At 53.5% G+C, this 17851-nt stretch overlaps 1 protein-coding gene across 1 annotated transcript in view; it reads right to left on the bottom strand.

Moving 5' to 3' along the window:
• Col27a1 (collagen type XXVII alpha 1 chain) overlaps positions 1-17851 on the bottom strand; it is a 109987-nt gene that overhangs the window by 2645 nt on the left and 89491 nt on the right. Inside the window, exons 38-60 of the mRNA XM_090330485.1 lie at positions 16750-16803; positions 16537-16644; positions 15330-15383; positions 14571-14624; positions 11946-12002; positions 11766-11819; positions 11016-11069; positions 10695-10748; positions 10086-10139; positions 9897-10004; positions 9371-9478; positions 8631-8738; positions 6329-6382; positions 5895-5957; positions 5438-5491; positions 5299-5334; positions 5163-5180; positions 4618-4653; positions 4303-4329; positions 2731-2796; positions 1211-1379; positions 747-856; positions 83-301 (exon numbers count right to left, since the gene is read on the bottom strand). Coding sequence (XP_090186611.1) covers positions 83-301; positions 747-856; positions 1211-1379; positions 2731-2796; positions 4303-4329; positions 4618-4653; positions 5163-5180; positions 5299-5334; positions 5438-5491; positions 5895-5957; positions 6329-6382; positions 8631-8738; positions 9371-9478; positions 9897-10004; positions 10086-10139; positions 10695-10748; positions 11016-11069; positions 11766-11819; positions 11946-12002; positions 14571-14624; positions 15330-15383; positions 16537-16644; positions 16750-16803 — 1719 coding nt within the window. The remainder of the gene's footprint in view (positions 1-82; positions 302-746; positions 857-1210; positions 1380-2730; positions 2797-4302; positions 4330-4617; positions 4654-5162; positions 5181-5298; positions 5335-5437; positions 5492-5894; positions 5958-6328; positions 6383-8630; positions 8739-9370; positions 9479-9896; positions 10005-10085; positions 10140-10694; positions 10749-11015; positions 11070-11765; positions 11820-11945; positions 12003-14570; positions 14625-15329; positions 15384-16536; positions 16645-16749; positions 16804-17851) is intronic.

Here is a 17851-nt window from a genome sequence, read left to right as displayed (position 1 = left end):
AACATAAAGAAATCTTTCCTAAATGACTTTTGGGTACGGCCCCTGAGTGAAAGGCCAATCAATACAGGTCTCTGAAAGTTACCTTGCAGCCATCCACAGACACTTCTGGCCTGAACTGACCCCCAGCTTCAAAAATCTGCCCGTTCCAGGCCCGGAAGCGCACAGCCTGCTTGGCCAGGGAGTGCCCTGGGCCCTCCTGCCACACCGTTAGGTTAAGGCAGTGGATGGTGATGTGTTGTGTCACCTCAGAGCTCAGCAGGTGCAGAAAATTCATCTGGACTCTGCTGACAGCAAACTCCACCTGTGGGAAGACACAGGTGGGGTGGGGGAGGAGGGGGAAGGTGTGCTAAACATTTGCTCACTGGGAAGACAGGGAAACTGCAGGGCAGTGAGCCATTCTTCACTGTCGTTAAGAAGGGGCTGCTGAACCCCAGAACTAGAGCTTCAGTATTGTGGCCCTTCCCCCCCCCCACCTGGGTAGTTCTGGTGTTGAACAGGTCTAGAGACCATCATCAGGAAATGGCCCTTGCCCTAGCTGAGGAGAAACCAGGGAGCACTCAGCCATTCTAAGACCTGAAGGCTATGGGGTGGCCAGGAATTTCTATAAGCAAACAGTGGGGAGAGGGTGGAGCCTTTAGGAGGGAGGGAGGGCCTGGTGGGAAGAAGGTAGGTCTTCGGAAGCCTTGGGAGAGAACTGGGCTGGGCATGCGTCCACACATGGGTGTGGCATGGGGAGGGAGGGGTACCTTGGAAGTGGTGATGGGCTTTAGACAGGTCTGTCCACCATGTGTGAAGTTGCATGAGACTTCGATGGTGTCGGAGGAGCAGCCGAGATTAGGGTCCACCCAGTAGGTACCTGTATGGGGAATGCGTGTATCTGGGGGTGGAGTGGTTACCCAAACTTGCCTCTGTGGATGGGCCTGCACCTGTAACCAGCTGAGCCCTGAAGCTGGGGGTGGTGTGGACAGGAAGTCCATGGGGGTGGTGGGTTGATGGGCTAAAGAAAAAGGGGACCCCTCTTGTTTGTTCCCCTAATTTCCTAATTGCGTGGCACGTGCTGAGTGAATCAACAATGGCTCGTGTGGTGTGGACAGACATCTGGCCAAGGTGCACTGAAAAATCTCTGACTCCATCTTCCCCCTTCTCCTGCTGCGATTCTCACCCCACCCCCAGGGAAGAATGGCCCTCCTCAGGCCTACAGATGCGTTACCATCCACCATCTTCTGCTCACAGTCCATGAGGTCCCGGCAGACCCGGGCTGGGTTCTCCTTGGTACCCAGGGGTGTCTTAATGCTCTGGATGAGGTTGCTGAGGTAGTGTAAGGTTTTGAAGATCTCCCCTCCGTAGTCCAGCACCAGCTGGTCTGTGTAGCTGTATTCCTGGTTGAGGGATAGCAAGGGCTGTTAGCCGTTTTGGTCCTACCCCAAGCCAATGTCTCAGACTCCTGCTTCTCCAAATCTTTCCCACCTGGGAGAAACCCATGAGCCCCTAGGCTCATATCTGGGAAGACTGAGTCCCTCCCATTTTACGGATCAAGAAACTGAGGAGCATGGCCAACCTGAGTATGCTGGGCTGCCAGGATGGCCCAGGCCAAAAGGAGCCAGGCCAACCCGTGCTCCTCAGTATGGGCCCTCTCCCTAAGGTCACAAGCTGCTCAGGGTCATGGGAACATTCTAGATCATATTAGTGGAGGAGAAGGCACAGGAAGGAGGCAAACCAGCCCCTGCTGGGTTTCTGGGAGTGGCAGAGGGGCTCCTCTGAGACAAAGAGGCACAGGGGTGGACGCCATGCCTAAACTGGGGGAAGGAACAACTCAGATCTGGAACATGTCTTGAGCTGTGAGGAGGGGGGCAGAAGGCTGAAGAGCAAGGCCTTTGGGGGGGTCTCTGACCCACTGGGATTGGTGTGTGATGACCCAGCTCTAAGTAAACCATGCTGGAGTGGCCTAGGGACCCGGGCACATGTCCCCGTAGCTGTACAGTTGGTCAGAGGTCCTCAACTACTTGCAAGGCTGCACACATCCACACAAGGGAGCACTGCAATGTCCCCTCGAAGGCCAGGCTAGGATTATCTCAGCATTCTCAGCGTTCTCTTCTCTAGTGGGGCCTACCCTGATATGACACCACCATGAGGGCCTCATGTAGGAGAGAAAGAGGACAGAGGCTCTTGGTATGCAGCCTTGATGCACATGAGAAATCATTTCTGCTGGGTTCTGTGTCCACTCCATCTATTACCAGACTGAGCTAGCTGCCGGTATGGTAAGAAACACCCCACGACCACACATGTACACACTGGTCTCCCTCCCCTCTGTCTCTGTCCACTGACTTCTCTCTCCTGCACTGTCAGGGAGCAAACAGGGCAGGAAAGCTGCAGGATCACAAAGGGGACTCTGACAGGGGCTGGACTAGAGTATACAAGGCCCCCTTTGCTTGGAGCCTTGGAGCAGAGCTGACAGGCCCAGGACCCCGTGTGAGTTGATTGTGAAACGGAGCTGCAGGCTCTGGGACCAGGCAACCATCTCTCCCTGACTCAGGCCAGCCATAATTCAAGATCTAAGAGGCCCTGGGGAATCACAAAAGCTAGGAACTTGGATTTACTGCTGTGATGCCCATTTGTCCTGAGCCCCAGAAATAACGCCCATCAGAACTGTTGATGGCATTGACTTCCTGTGGCCATTAGGTCCATTTCTCCCAGGAAAGAATACCATGTGGGCAGAGCTCCTGGCGGTACCTCTGGTCTGAGTGCTCCGTTTGTGTCCATCCACGTCTGGAAAGCTGCCCCGAGGTCATCTCGTTGCTGTACAAGGAAAACAAAAAGATGAGCCAAGTGCGGGTGGGTGGCTCATGGCTATAATCCTACCCACTTCAGGAGGCTGAGATCTGAGAATTACAGTTGGAAGCCAGCCTGCAGCAAAGTCTGTGAGACTCTTATCGCCAGAACACCACTAGAAAATCAGAAGTAGAGCTGTGGCTCAAAGTAGTTGTGCACTAGTTTTGGGACAGCACCCAGGCCCCGAGTTCAAGCCCCACGACAGTAAGGGAGGGGGGGAGGGAGGCTGACTTACTGCTAAGTTCTTAAGCATAGCATTTAGGAACAAAGCATGTAACAGCCATAGGTTCATTACGCAGGCTGCTCCATTGCCTGGAAAGTTCTTCCTCGCTCTGAGGCACTACCTCCTCCATCAGAGCACTTCCCCCGGGGGTGACAATGTCCCCAGAGGATATTTACCAATATTTGGAAAGAGTCCTGATTGTTACACCTGGAGAGTGGGTTACTACTCTACCCTTGTGGTTACAGGCTAGGAATGTACCCTCCATTGGTCATGGCTGAACTGTCCTGCTGCTGAGAAGCAATGCTAAAAGTGTCTCATCGGTGACAGCAGTGATGTCCCTTCTCCACATCCCCACACTTCTCTTCTGGCTCACACTGGACTGGTCTCCCATGCCATGCATTTGATCTTTAACCCCAGCACTGAGCTTGGCAGAAGCCCAACTGCAGGCTTGCTGAGATAATGCAGAGAGGTCCTGAGAATGGCCTCCAGAGAGGGTCTCTAGAAGAACTGGGCAGGGCCAAATGCCAGCTCACCACTTCTGTACTACATTGGGGTGCACAATGGGCCCAGAGGTGCTGTATGAAAGACAGGACTTCACACAGGAAGAGCACTTGTCGTGGAGTCTGATGTCTGATGTAAATTCCACTTTATGAAGAGAGGTGAATGTACGACCAAAGTCCATACGTGAGGGTGCAACCCGTCCCTTCTGTACAAATACAGATCTCTCGCTCTAGATATCAATATATATTTAAACTTAGCAGCTATTTAAAGAACTCCATCCCAGCTCTCTTCCTCTCTCTGAGGGAATCCTTGTCAGGGCACTTTGGGCAGGTGATGTGGAGGGAGGGATGGTGAGAATGAGGGACAGAAAGAGCAGAGTCTGTGACTCCTGGACCAATGGTTGCTCTGTCCCAGCTTCCCCGTGGCTCCCTCCTGGATCCTATCAGGACCGGATTTATGGACAGGGACAGTCTGCTCTTTGCTGGGTGGGGCTGAGCCCTTAGACTAGGCTGCATTACAGCAAGAAGTATCTCAGAACCATAGTCCCCCGCGTGGGGACTGAATGGCCTCCTGCCCACAGCCCCTCCTCTAGGGACAAAGGGGCATGTGGACCCCAAACTCATATTTGAGTCCTAGTCGTTGTGGCCAGAGGAGCCTCAGCTGCCTCTCCCTTGCTTCTATTAACTGCCTGCCCCTCAGCTCCCCCATCCCAGCCCCAAGCAGACCAAAGAGAATATTCTCCAACTTACAAAAAGGATGGCCTGCCCTGGAGGGCCCTGTAAAAAGAAGACAGAGGTCAGTGTGTGATGGAGGCTGAGTGCTGTAGTTTCGAGGTGTCAGAAGCCTGCAGGGGCAGTTGAGCACAAATGGTCCTCCCGAGCTGGTCTCGGCTCCTCTAAGGCCCAGCTGCCTGCACCCCTAAGCCCCCCCCCCAATTAGACTGTGTTTTTAGAAGTCTGGGGACCAGTAGGAGCATATGAGTCCCCTGAGGCTGCTTCTGACTGAAAAGCTGGGGGGAGCCTTCTCCCCAGAGAGCCACAGTGCCCAGTATGAAATTAACCTACCGGTGGGCCAGGCTGCCCTCTGGGGCCAGGAGGACCCTGGAGAGAGAGGCAGAACAGTCAGGCAGGGGCAGCTGGGGAATCCTAACCTCTCTCCCACACCCACCCAGGCTCTCCCACAAACACCCAGGCTCTCCCACACCCACCCAGGCTCTCCCACACCCACCCAGGCTCTCCCACACCCACCCAGGCTCTCCCACACCCACTCAGGTTCTCCCACACCCACTCAGGCTCTCCCATACCCACCCAGGCTCTCCCACACCCACTCAAGCTCTCCCACACCCACCCAGGCTCTCCCATACCCACTCAGGCTCTCCCACACCCACTCAGGCTCTCCCACACCCACTCAAGTTCTCCCACACCCACTCAGGCTCTCCCACACCCAGGCTCTCTTCAGGTCATCCAGGACCCAGAATAGCGATGGCATGGAGGGGATAAATGAGGCCCAGGGCATGCCCAAAGACATCAGAAGCCACAGGAGTGAGACCCCAGGTGCCCCTCCCTCCCAGCCTTTCCCCTAGCCCAGCCCTCACCCCCAGCCTACTCACCCGTGGGCCTTGTAGTCCCTGGAGAGAGACAGAAGGGGTACAGAGCATCAGAAGCCAGGCTGCACCATGCCTACCAAGGCCCACTCCTCTCACCCCGCTCCCCTCCTCACTGCCCCCCGCCAGCCCCGCCACTCACCCAGACCCCTCTGCTGCCTTTGTCACCCTTCGGACCCTGCAACAAACCACAGCTCATGAGATGGGAATCAAGGGGGAAACTGAGGCTCAGCCTAGCCCAGGATCACAGAGACACCCGGCTGTCTTCCTCTTGCACATACCGGGAGTCCTGAAGGTCCCAGAATTCCAAGGGGCCCAATGATGCCTTCCTTTCCCTAAAGGAGACAGAGGCTGTGAGTCCTTGTTCCACGCCTGGGGGACAGAGTCACAGAGACAGAGGTAGAGAGCACCTGAGTGTCCCAAGGGAATGAAAGTGAACCCCCCAGAGGTGGGGTGAGACCATGCATCTCAAGCCACTCTTATGTGCTGGGCCGGGCTGCAAGACTAGGGTGAGGAAAGGAAGCGGAAAGGAGGGAAACTGGCAGCCTAGGGTGGCAGGGATAGCACAGGCAAGGTGGTGGCAATGACTGTGAAAAGTGGAGGCCCCAAGAGTGAAAGGGGAGGAGGAGGAGGGGGAACAGGAGGAGGAGGAGGAGGAGGAGGAGGGCAGGTTCCATCCAGATTATGGCCAGCCTTGGGGCTGGGGCATCTGTCCCTGTTGGGACAGAGAGGACTCACCATCAAGCCAGGAGGTCCACGAGGGCCTTGGATGCCCTTGAAGCCAATGTCTCCAGGGGGTCCCTGTGGAAAGCACGGGGGTGCTATCTATATCTGGGTGACCCCTGGGCCAAGGCCCAGGAATCCTCCTCACACTTAGACTCTGGCTGACCTGATCCTCCCAGTCAAGCGAGGCTTTACCCAAGGTCCCAGGAAGAGCAACTGAAGCACAAGGCCTGTGCCAGCTGTGTACAAGAATGGTATACGGCCCTGGTCCTGATTTCCCAACAATCCTCAACTGACAGCCCAGGTGTGCTGGAGTCAACGTATCCAGAGTGTGCTGTGCTCTGCTTCCAGCCCCCACACCCGTGCTGCATCAAGACTGGGAAGGACTCGTGAATGGAAGAGGGTTATGGACAGGACTTCACAGGAGCAGGGTAGGCAGGAGTCAGTACCTTAGGTCCAAATAGGCCAGCCACTCCTGGAAAGCCCATCTCACCAGAGTTGCCCTGCAGGGAGAAGATGAGATGGGGTGCGTGGAGCCAGGCCCCGGGGGGTGTCAGCCAGTCACCCAGACCCCCACCAATGCCAGATAAGCATAGAAGCTCCTATGCTAGGTGCCCGTCAGCCTGGGTGCCGAGAAGACAGGAATCCTCACCCTTTGCCGGGTAAGCGGGCAGTGCCCAGCTCAGGGGCTCGTGGGAAATGTGCTGTGCACACCGCCATTACACACAATGTCAGGTAGATTCTATGTATTTTGTTTTTATGCTGTTGTACACAGTGCGGCTTTCTGTGGGGGTTCCACACAGGTTCTTTGCCTTCTATACTTCTTTTGTTGAGTATTTCTTTCTTTCTTTCCTTCCCTCCTTCCTTTCTTCCTTCCTTCCTTCCTTCTTTTCTCTCTCCCTCCCTCCCTTGCTTTCTTTCTTGCTTCCTTGTTTTCTTTTTGTGCTAGTTAGTATAAGATCTTGAACTTGGGGCCTGAGTGCTGTCCCTTAGCTTTTTTTTTTTTTCCCTCAAGAATGGTACTCTACTTCTCGAGTCACAGCCCTGCTTATGAAATTTGGGTGGTTAATTAGAGATGCGAGTCTCACAGATTTTCTGCCCTGGGCTGGCTTTGAACCATGATCTCAGCCTCCTGAGATACAAGGATTAAAGGTGTGAGTACTATGCCCAGTGAGAATTTTTTAAAGTCAGAAATGAAGCTAATCTACTTGGCTTTTCTTTTATAGTTGATCAATATTTCTTTTAATTCTACTTGATCTTGCTCTAACATCTTTTTATTTGGGACAGGGGGGGAGGGGTGCTGTTCTTTTAGCTCTAACTCAAGGCCTGTAGGCTATTCCTGAGCTTTTTCTGCTCAAGGCTAGTACTCTACCACTTGAGCTACAGCTCCATTTCTGGCTTTTTGCTGGTTAATTGAAGATAAGAATTTCATGAACTTTCCTTCTGGGGCTGGCTTTGAACTGTGATCGTCAGATCTCAGCTTCCTGTGTAGCTAGGATTACAGGCATGAGCCACAGGCACCCAGCTTATTATGCTTTTAATCTATGTATTATTTTTAGTGGTAAATGCCATCTATCTCATTTCTAATATTAGGAATTTATATTTTTTTCCTCTGAGAAATCTGGCGGTTAGAGGTTTATCAGTTTTTATTAATCTCCTCAAAGAGACCAACCTTCCATTTTTCTTACTGTTTCCTTTTATTGAAGACAATGCCCAGTCTTCATTAGTTTCTTTATTCTGTTGACTTGTATCCCTAAACAGTTTGCCAGAGTGACATCCATCGATTTTGGCATATTATGTTATTACTTTTTCTTTTTTTTTGCCAGACCTGGGTCTTGAACTCAGGACCTGGGCACTGTCCTTGAGCTTTTTCGAGGCTAGTGATCTACCACCTGAGCCACAACACCACTTCTGGCTTTTCCTGTGTTGTGTTACTGAGGAATTAAACTCAGGGCTTCATGAATGTTAAGTAAGTGCTCTACCACTAGGCCACACTCCTAGATCCTGTGTTATTACTTTCATTCAGTACACAATAGTGAACATCCTTTCAACTTCTTATGAAATGACCTCCTTTATTATGTTCATAGTTGTTTCTTTCCTATTCACTTTCTTCTTTCTTTTCTGGTATTGAGAACCCTCCTGGCCTCCTCTGTGAGTGTCAGCATAGAGAACCTTCTTCCATAGCTCCTCTTCATCTTATTTGCCATATTTATATTTGAATGGGTTTCTTGAGGTAATGTATAGTTGGGCCATGCTTTTCAGTTATTTAAATTAAAAATCTATTTGAAGTTGGAGTCACTGAGGCCAATTACTATTTGTTGTTCTTTTTCTATTTTCCCTTCTGTTCTTTTTCCCTGTTCCTCTTTATTCCTGGTGGAGAGGTGCACAGAGTCCTTGTGAAAGAAGCAAGAAGGAAGGCAGCGTGAAGAGGACCACCGTTCAGAAGTCCACACATCCTGGGGCGGTGGTCCTCTCCTGTCCTGAAGGAGTGCTCCCCTCCAATCACTCCAATCAGGGCAGGGTGAACAGCAGCTGGTGTCCAGAATGTGTGTTGCTCTATCCTTGTCACTAAGCAGACAGGTAGCTTCTCAGCATGTGTATGCACATGTGAACGTCAGTGTTTTGTTCACCTGAGTAGTATGTGTGTGGGGTCTGTGTGTGTGTGTGTGTGTGTGTGTGTGTGTGTGTGTGTGTGCCTGTAGGTGTATGCTTGAGTGTGGGGGAGCTTGTGTGTGACCAGGACTCACTCACCGGCTGCCCTTTAGAGCCAGGCTCTCCCTGGCTTCCAGGAAGACCCATTCCGCCTTCTGTCCCTCGTTTGCCAGGGGGGCCCAGCTCTCCAGGTAACCCACTTTCACCCTTAAAGAAAGACACCAGAATTAAGCACTTGAGCCACAGCACCAATCTGGTTTTTCTGTGTATAATGTATGATGGAATCGAACCTAGGGCTTTGTGCATCCTAAACAAGCACTCTACCATTAGGCTATGCTCCTGGTCCCTCTCCCCTGCTTTTCTTTGGCAGATGGCCAAATGCCATCCGATGGTTGACCATCTTCCCCTTCACCTGATGTACTGACAAATGATTTCAACCTTCCCCCAGCTGGATCTTAAGTTCAGGGAAGCCAAGAACTACATCTGAGTCCTTCATCTACATCTTCTCTTCAGGGTCCAACCCTGGTTCAAAGTAACCTCTCACACAGAGATATCACACTCCCTCTATAACATGCTAGGGACAAGCCAAGTTGCCTGCTGTTCCATAAATGCCCAAGAGAGGGAGCCTGTGGACAATTTAGGAACAGTGGCGGGATTCTAGGAGGAAGCTGAATAACTACCTGGATTACCACTGGGGCAAGACTGGGGCAGAGCCGAGCAAAGTCAACAGCAGGGATTCCATTTTCACACAGGCCCTGGGAGACAGTGCTCCAAGAATCAGCACCATTAGAATCCCTACCGAGGCAGAAGGGGTGGTTTGTGATTAAGCAGGGTCTGACCTTGAATCCTGGGGGTCCCTGTGCTCCAGGCAAGCCAGCCACTCCTGGGTTTCCTCTCCTCCCAGCAGGACCAAGGGGACCAGGGTCCCCATCATCTCCTTGTTCTCCCTGTAAAGGAAGTAGGTAAAAGATGTTTGTGGGGGGAGCCTTTCGTGTTTCTGAACACAGGCAGCCAGGGAGGCAGCAGCTGGTTTGGGGCTTGGATGGATGATGGGGCCAGGAGGGAAGGAAGTTGGCTGGGATGGCTGGGTGAGGGGCAGGAGAAGCCATCTGAGGGTCTGTGAGTGGGGATAGGGAGGATCTCAAACACGGGGACTCCATCCGCTCACCAGTCAGGGGATGAGCTCAGTAGCCCGAGCTCTGGCATCAAGGTCAGGCTGAGAGGAGCCTTTACTCCCAAGTCCCAGAGGATGAAATATCCCAGGAAATGTCCGTCTGTCCACGCTCATTCTGCCTGAGCTCAATTCCCAACCAGAGCCCGTCTAGCCCATGGAAGTACCCCCTTATTTCACCCAGTCCAACTTACCTGCTGCCCGGCTCGGCCATCCCTGCCAGGAAGTCCATCTGGTCCAGCCATGCCCTCAGGGCCCTGTCTCCCCACCACACCCCGGGGTCCTGGCAGCCCCGGTGGCCCCTAGGGTACATAAGAAGCCCGTGAGGATTTCTGGGGGAATGCACGAGGTGGGTAGGAGCAAGGTATCCGTGAGCCACTCACCTGCATTCCCCTCCGGCCTGGTGCCCCAGCCTTGCCTGGCTTCCCAGTTGGACCCTGAGAAGGCAAAAGCAAGGCCACATGTTGAGAGGCTGCCTAGAGGAGGAGCAGGGGTGAAGGAATCCTGGAGGGAGGTTGTGGGAGGATCACAGGCCCTAAGTGAGTGTTTGATCTACAAGAGGGCTGAGCATGCTGGCCTCAAAGCCCAGGGCTGCCTGAGGCTCCCACAGTGCTCAGGGCCCCGTGTTCCCTGGGTTCCCTTCCTGGCCACCTCACGGTTATGGGCAGAGGCACTATCTTATCTACCTCCTATTCAGAGCTGGAGACCAGGGCCTTCCCTCTTGTCTTTCTGCAGACCCTCACTCCCCTTCTCAATCTTTCTGTTACAGGTGTGGCACAGTAAGCAGGTTATCTCTGGCCCCTGCTGGCTCTCAGTTCAAGGCCCCTTAGATGACATCAGATGAGTAGCTCTCTACCCCGAGCCCTGGAAAGATGGGCTTTGAGATGTCTGGCAGAGCTCGGCTCTTTCTAGCTCTGCCTTGGGTTTGCTGTGTGATCTTGATCCAGACTCTTCCCCACCTCAGCCTCTTGGTGAACACCCAAGCCTCTCACCTCTTCGCCTTTTGAGCCTTTGAGTCCCGGCCGCCCCCGGGGTCCTGGATGCCCCTGCAAACCAAGGTGAGATGACACAAGGCGGCCCCAGGATTCTCTCCCGGGGAGAGTGGCCAGTCTCCGCCTGGAGGGGGGAGGGGTGGGGAGGGGTTTGGGGGTGTTCTAGGGAGGACCCCCGGAGTGAGGATGGGAGAAACCAGAAGGGGCTGCCTCCCCAGGTTCTGCAGAGCAAGTCCCTTTAAGCCTTAAAGGGTCCCCACTGCTTTATACCCCTCCCCCTCAGAGGGCACAAGAGGACATTGGACAGGAAGTGGCACTCACGGGTTGGCCCTGCTGGCCTGGCTTTCCTCGGAGGCCTTGAACACCCTCCTGTCCCTGGAAGCCAAGGAGAGACAGGTAAGACCACCATCTTGGAGGGACCTGGGGACTAGGGCAAGAACCCTAGAAGCTTATTCCTCCTGGCCATGTCACAGTCTCTGTGACTCTGTTTCCTGGTGGGAGGGGGTCGGAAAAGCCCAGTGGGTCCTATAGCTTGCCATTGCTTCTGCTGGGAAAGCTGTTCTCAGCCACAAAGGGGGAAACTGAGGCCTTTAGAGGGAAAAGCCCTCTCCTGGCCACATTGGAAGGAACTTGTCAGTAGACACGACACAAGGCTAGACATCTCCCCAGCATCAGTCTCCGTTTCTGGGGAAGGTCTTGGCCTCGCCTTGCTGTAGGATTGGAAGTCAGGCCTCCATATCGGGTATGCTAAGGTTGTGGCCAAGCACTGAGAGTGGGGTGGGGGGGGGATGTGACTAGTGCAGGCTAGCCTCCCTTTCTTATTGTCACTCTCTTTTTTTTTTGCCCAGTTCTGGGGCTTGAACTCAGGGCCTGAGCATTGTCCTTGGACTTTCTCAAGGCTAGAGCTCTACCACTTGAGCCACAGCACCACTTCTGGCTTTTTTCTATGTATGTGGTACCAAAAAGGTCTTGAAACCAGGTCTTCATGCATGCTAGACAAGCACTGGGCCAAACTCCTGCCCCTCTTATGTCACTCTTGGTCTTATCAACCCACAGAGCGCCAATACTTACAGGGTATCCAGGGTCCCCAGACTCCCCACGGTCTCCACGATCGCCCACAGGCCCCTGAACAAGAACAACACAGTCTGTGGGGCTCTGCAGCCTTATCCAGCATGCTGCCCTGTCCACACACCAGGAGGTTCGGGCACCATCTGGGACCCCACACAACTCAGAGCATGGAAGGGGCCTTACCCGATCTCCAGGTGGTCCAGGGGGCCCCTCGGCCTTGCCATCCTCACCCTGCTCCCCCTGTGGACACAGAATCAACTTTAGACAAAAGGCACACCCTGGGGAGTTGGGGCATTGACCGGGGGGCCTCGACCGGGGGGCCTCAGTAGGACAGCAGCCAGGAGAGAGAAGGCAGAGAGAGAAGACCCAGGGGTAGGTGGCACCTGGACAGGGGAGACAGGGAGCACTCTATTTCTTACACCACTGAGCACCCCATCCCAGCTGGCAGTGGGGCCTTGGGCATCAGAGTATTTATGCCCCACCTGCTGGGGGAACCCTCAGGGTCCCCAGCAGACTCTGCATCCCTTCTCCAGTGAAGGGAGGGAGGAATGACAACTGAGTGTGATGAGTGTGCGCAGTGCCTGGCACTGGCGTGCATGGTGGGGCAGAGCAGGCAGCTCCTTGCAGCTCCATTGCAGTGGAGGACACGAGGCCTGGGAGGCCGTGGGAGCTGCTCCCTGGTCCTGGTTGGGAGAAAGGAAATGTCTGAGGACTCTGTTCCTCCTTGGGAGCCCTAGAGAAGATCACCCCTGAATCTCAGCAGCTGGGCTCATCTATGTGACAGTTTCCTTGGTGCTTAGCAGGGCAGCATGCTGTTCCTTGCCGAGGACACTGAGAAAGACACGGTGGACCTCCAGCCAGTGCCTGCCTGTGAGCAGGACTCAGGGAACAGCCACTTAAGTTGCTATTATAATAATAATAATGACAACAGTGGCCATGTGTCACACACACCTGGCCAGGATAGGATGGAGGAAGAGCCGAGCTTAAACCTGGTCCTGCTGCAAGACCTGCCAGCCTTCCACGAGGAAGATTTAAGTGGAACAGCACAGGATAGCATCTCAGGGCCTGGAAGACTCAAACCCCAGGAAACTGGTGTCACCTCTCCTGTGTCCCCAGGGATGGGAGGCAGGCCCGAGGGTTAAGAGACAGCGAACCACCTGAGCCTGGAGCACCTGCTTGGCCGGGGAAGCCGAGGTCTGGTACCATGCCACCCTGGCTGAGCCAGTTGTGTACCCAGGGAGAATGGCACTCTCTCTCCTGCCTGCCCCTCTGGCTCAATGACTCATCTCTCAGTCCCACGGTGGGGGTGGCAGGTGCTGAGGGGATTGGGGCTGTTCTGGGCCAGGAGCTTGGGTTTATCTACATTCCACGTGCCAAGCACTCAGTCGAGTCTGTTCTACTTTGCGTTGGAGACTCTATGCAGCCACCTTGTTGCTGCTGAGCTGTTGTCCGCACTTTACAGATGGGGAAACTGAGGTCTCATGAAGGCAGGATCTCAGCTACGGCCTCTTAGGAACCAAAGGCCAAAATCAGCCCACCAGATCTCCCCTAACATGCACCCTGCCACTATCTACGTGACCCCACCTGTCATGGAGTGCAGAGGCAGCCTCCTGCTGGGGTTGAGGTGAGAGCTGGGGGAGAAATTTCAGGGGAGAGAATACCCACCCACACATACACCAGGCCTCAGGACCCTGCCCTCCTTCCAAGCCCTGTCCAGTCTGTGATCAGCTGTTTATGAGGGGACAGTCATGAGCCACAACTATGGCTGTGTTCCCATGGGGTATGTCACCCGGTGACAGGATGTCTGTCTTTCTTTGTGTCCATACACTGTAGGCTGTTCCCACAAGGATGAAATCCCTGACCATGGCAGTTCTCATAATCCCTGTCACTAAGCAATGCATGATTGGGTTTCTCTTTTGGAGCTGGGTTGGGCAGCAGTCCCGGGCCTGAAACACACTAGTTTAGGAAGCCAAGGAGTGAAAAAGTATGTCATAGAACCTCGTGCATGGACACGCCCACTGTTGGGCTCAGCATGACTGACATGACACTCACCCACTCAGCAGATGGGGCCATTCTCCCAGATACTGGGACCCATTCTAGCCCCAGGGTTCATTAGCTCCACTGGACTTTGGGGATTGTTAGCCCCTGCGCTGGCCCCAGCAAGCTGCAAGAGCTGAGGAAGGATGAAATGGCGCTTTCTACAGCTTCCTGTGGATTGTGTCAGGGCCTAGACTTGGGCCTGCACTCCTCCAGGCAGGAGGAGGGGCCATGGGACAGCAAAACCAGGCCAATGTGACTCACAGTTGGGTTCAGTGAGTGGGGAGCTGACTCAGCAGAAGGCAGGCAGACTGAGAAGGCCTGGGACAGGGAGCCAGTGGAGGCCCAGTAGAGGGCATTCCAGCAGTGAGACTGTAGGGAGGACCAGGAAGGCAGTCTCAGAGACCTGATGAGACCGTGCCAGGCAATGCTGGTCTCCTTTTCAAGCCTTTGCCTGTCCTGGTGTCCCTTCTGGCTCTGGGCCACCTCATCCACATGCAAGGCTTCAATGCCAGTGTTTGCAGGGATGACACAATCTTGGTCAATACAGGATGAACATTCCAGAGACCTAGAGGGCAGGGACGGTCAGTCTTCTCCAGTGCCGGGTAGAAGTGACACATAGTGTCACTCATAATATATTAGGCCTGGGGGCTCTGGCCTCAGGGCTAGTTCCAGGCCACCATGCTAAGAGCAGGTGTAAGCCATCCTGGACCTTCCAAGCTACTCAAGTCACAGCATCATTCATCTGCCTCTGTACGGCCAACCACCTACCTTCTCGCCTTTTGGCCCAGGAGATCCGAGCGGTCCTGCAATGCCTTTGTGTCCCTGTAGATAAACAAGAGGGAGAGGTGAGGGCAAAGTGAAGACTCAGGAGAGACAAAAGCTAGAGGACAGGAACTCAGAGCTGCACCCAGTGGGGTTATATAACAGGGTTCCAACTTGCTGTGTGGTTCAACAAACCCTGTGTCCCTCCTGGTCCTGGCCTTCCAGATAGGTCTTTCAGGTCCCCAGCCCCCGTACAACTCCAAGGGGTGTGCCTACTTGAGTGGCCAGAGTCCTGCCCTGGAACAGGAGCAGGTGCCTCCTGGGCCTGGCCTCCTCCACTTTCTCCCTCCTCCCTTCCCCCTCTGCTTCTCTGCCTGTTGTTGTTTCCTTCCTCTTCTTCCTCATGGGGTTCCTCCAGATTTCTCCCTAACATTGCACCATGATCTCTAACATCCTTGAGCCTCAGCTTCCCTTTCCTAGCCTCTCTGAATCTGGGTCTGTCTGGCATGGAACAAGGGACCGTGCATGGGGTCCATCCTCCTCCAGCCTAGGCTGCTCTCTTCTTCCACATTTTGGACAAGGTATTCAGAGCACCCATCAGTACAGGGAAGTCTTGGGATGAGGTCCCCATCCATGGTACCCTACATGCTCATCTATGGGTCTAGAAGCCCGCCCCTATGGGGTGACATCACTAGTGCCCCAGGGGACCCCACAGCTGGGAGGGGGCTCTGGGACAGAGCTCCGGAGAAGGACAGGGGAACTTACATTGTAACCAGCCAGTCCAGGTTCTCCCTGGGACCCCATCCGTCCTGGAGCACCCTGGGAGAGGAGAAGAGCCCCTTATTGGTATGCTGTGTGCTGGTCACAGCAGGGACATTCTCTCTAGCAGCACAGCACACTTATACCGCCCATACTCAAGAAGCAGCAAATAGAAAGCTAGTAGGACAACCCTTCTCTCTGTGCCCCTAGCCCTTCCTTCTCACAGTTCTGGTGGTTGGTGGAACCAGGTGTGACATTTTAGGCCTTTTTTTTTTTTTGCCATTCCCGGGCTTGAGCTCAGGGCCTGAGCACTGTCCTTGGACTTTCTCAAGGCTAGAGCTCTACCACTTGAGCCTCAGCACCACTTCTGGCATTTTCTATGTATGTGGTACTGAGGAATTGAACCCGGGTCTTCGTGCATGCCAGGCAAGCACTCTACCACTAGACCAAACTCCCAGCCCCATTTCTAGGACTTTTATAACAGGGTACTTAAACAGAGCCGTTATTAAATGTAAATTTCATGGATTCAAAGTGATAGCTGCATTAAAAACAAAGATAATACAAGACAAGATATTCTTTTCCAATTCTTTTACTGCAGCTCCCTATTATCTGTGCTAATGAGGCTTTTGGGGAATTTGGAGGGGGCACTGTCTAATGCCGTGAGGCATCTGGGAACCTGGCATGCTATACCCCAAATCTGTGGCTGTGTTTCCACTAGGGAACCTCTTTTTTGTCTCAAATCTGGGCTCTCAGTGTAGGGTCCCTGCAGACGGCAACAACCGTCTATCCTGTGTGTTCAGAAGGGATGTACACTGCATATTCTTCTTCTGCTGCTTCTTTTTATTTTTTGGATGGTCCTGGGGCTTGATCTCAGGACCTGGGCTCTGTCTTTGAGCTTTTTTCATGTAAGACTAGCACTCTACCACTTTGAGCCACAGTTATATTTCTGTTTTTCTGGAGGCTAATTGGAGGGTGTCACAGATTTTCTTTCTGGGGCTGGCTTCGAACTGTAGTCCTCAGAGCTCAACCTCCTGAGCAGCTAGGATTACAGTCATGGCTCACTCAGCCCTGGGACTCACTCAGCACAGGGTCATCAGTTGCTGGGGGCAGTGTGGGGGGTTGGAAATGGCCTTACAGAGATGTCGTCTGCCTATCTTCCTCTCTAGGTCCCCTGTATCCCATGCTTGACTCCCCTTTCAGCCAGAATCCTCACCGTTGGTCCCAGGCTGCCTCGAGACCCCTTAGGGCCTGGCATCCCTGGGGGTCCAAGGTCTCCAGGGACGCCCATCTCACCCAGTTGTCCTTGATAGCCCTTGGCACCCTGTGATGGGAGAACAACAAGCAGTCAGCAGCTCTGCAGGAGAGTGTGTGAGGAAGGGATGTGGGAGGATGGGGCGTGGGCCATCACGCAGGACAGAGGACCTACCTTGGCTCCAGTCCGGCCCTTCTCACCCTGCTTTCCTGGTTTTCCTTCTGGACCCTAAAGGGGGACAAGGGAAGAGGAGAAAGAGAAAGGAGAAAATTGAGGCAAATCTAGGAGACGTTTCTGCCCCTAGCTCTTCAGACCAACTACTTAGTTTAGAAGTGGTTGTGCCATCCAAGGTTTAGGTGACGTTGAGCATGAAGTGCCTGACTTCCAGCATCCCGTGCACCTCACAGAGCTCAAGGATGCAACTTGGTGGCACAGGAACACAAGACAGGCTCTTGCTCTGCTGCTGTTATGGTTACTGTCAGAAGCCCGGGAGTAGCCCAGCTAGGGAAACTCTGTCCTGAGCTCCACACACCAGCAGAAGCCAGCTAGCCCTGTGGCAGCCTCCAGTAGCCTCAGTCCATGTTCCTGCCCTTTCTGCCTACCACTCAGGGTTACAATTGCTTTTCTTTTCTTTTTTTTGTCAGGTCATAGGGCTTGAACTCAGGGCCTGGCCCCTGTGAACTTTTTGTTATGGACTCTCCTGATTTCAGCTTTTCAGATAGCTAGGATGACAGCTACACATGTCTGTGCTCAGCTATGGATTGAGAAGGGGTCCCATCAATTTGGGGTAGTGGGGAGCCTGTTGTCATCCTCTTGATCTCAGCCTCCCATGTAGCTAGGATCATAGACATGAGCTACTCATATCTGGCTGAAGGGTGGTTCTACGTGTGTGTGTGTGTGTGTGTGTGTGTGTGTGTGTGTGTGTGTGTGTCCCCTGGTACAAGGGCTTGAACTCAGGGCCTGGGGGATGTCCCTTAGCTTTTTTTTTTCAGCTCAAGGCCAGCATTCTACCACATGAGCCACAGCTCTATTTCCAGTTTTTTCAGTGCTTAGTTGGAGATTAGAGTCTCACAGATTTTCTTGCCCAGATTGGCTTTGAACCATGATCCCCAGAACTGAGCCTCCTGAGTAGCTAGAATAAAGTCGTGAGCCACAAGCACCCGGTTTACATTTTCAATTATAAATTATATGAAGGTTATATACAGATCAAGTATCTTCAGTAAGAACTTTCATCTGAACTGGGGTGCTGTCAATGGAAACACTCACTGGCTCTGAA

This window comes from Megascapheus bottae, chromosome 3 (assembly GCF_031878675.1).
Source record: "Megascapheus bottae isolate mThoBot1 chromosome 3, mThoBot2.hap1, whole genome shotgun sequence".
Taxonomy (NCBI): Eukaryota; Metazoa; Chordata; class Mammalia; order Rodentia; family Geomyidae; genus Megascapheus; species Megascapheus bottae.
This window is presented reverse-complemented; position numbering and strand designations above follow the sequence as displayed.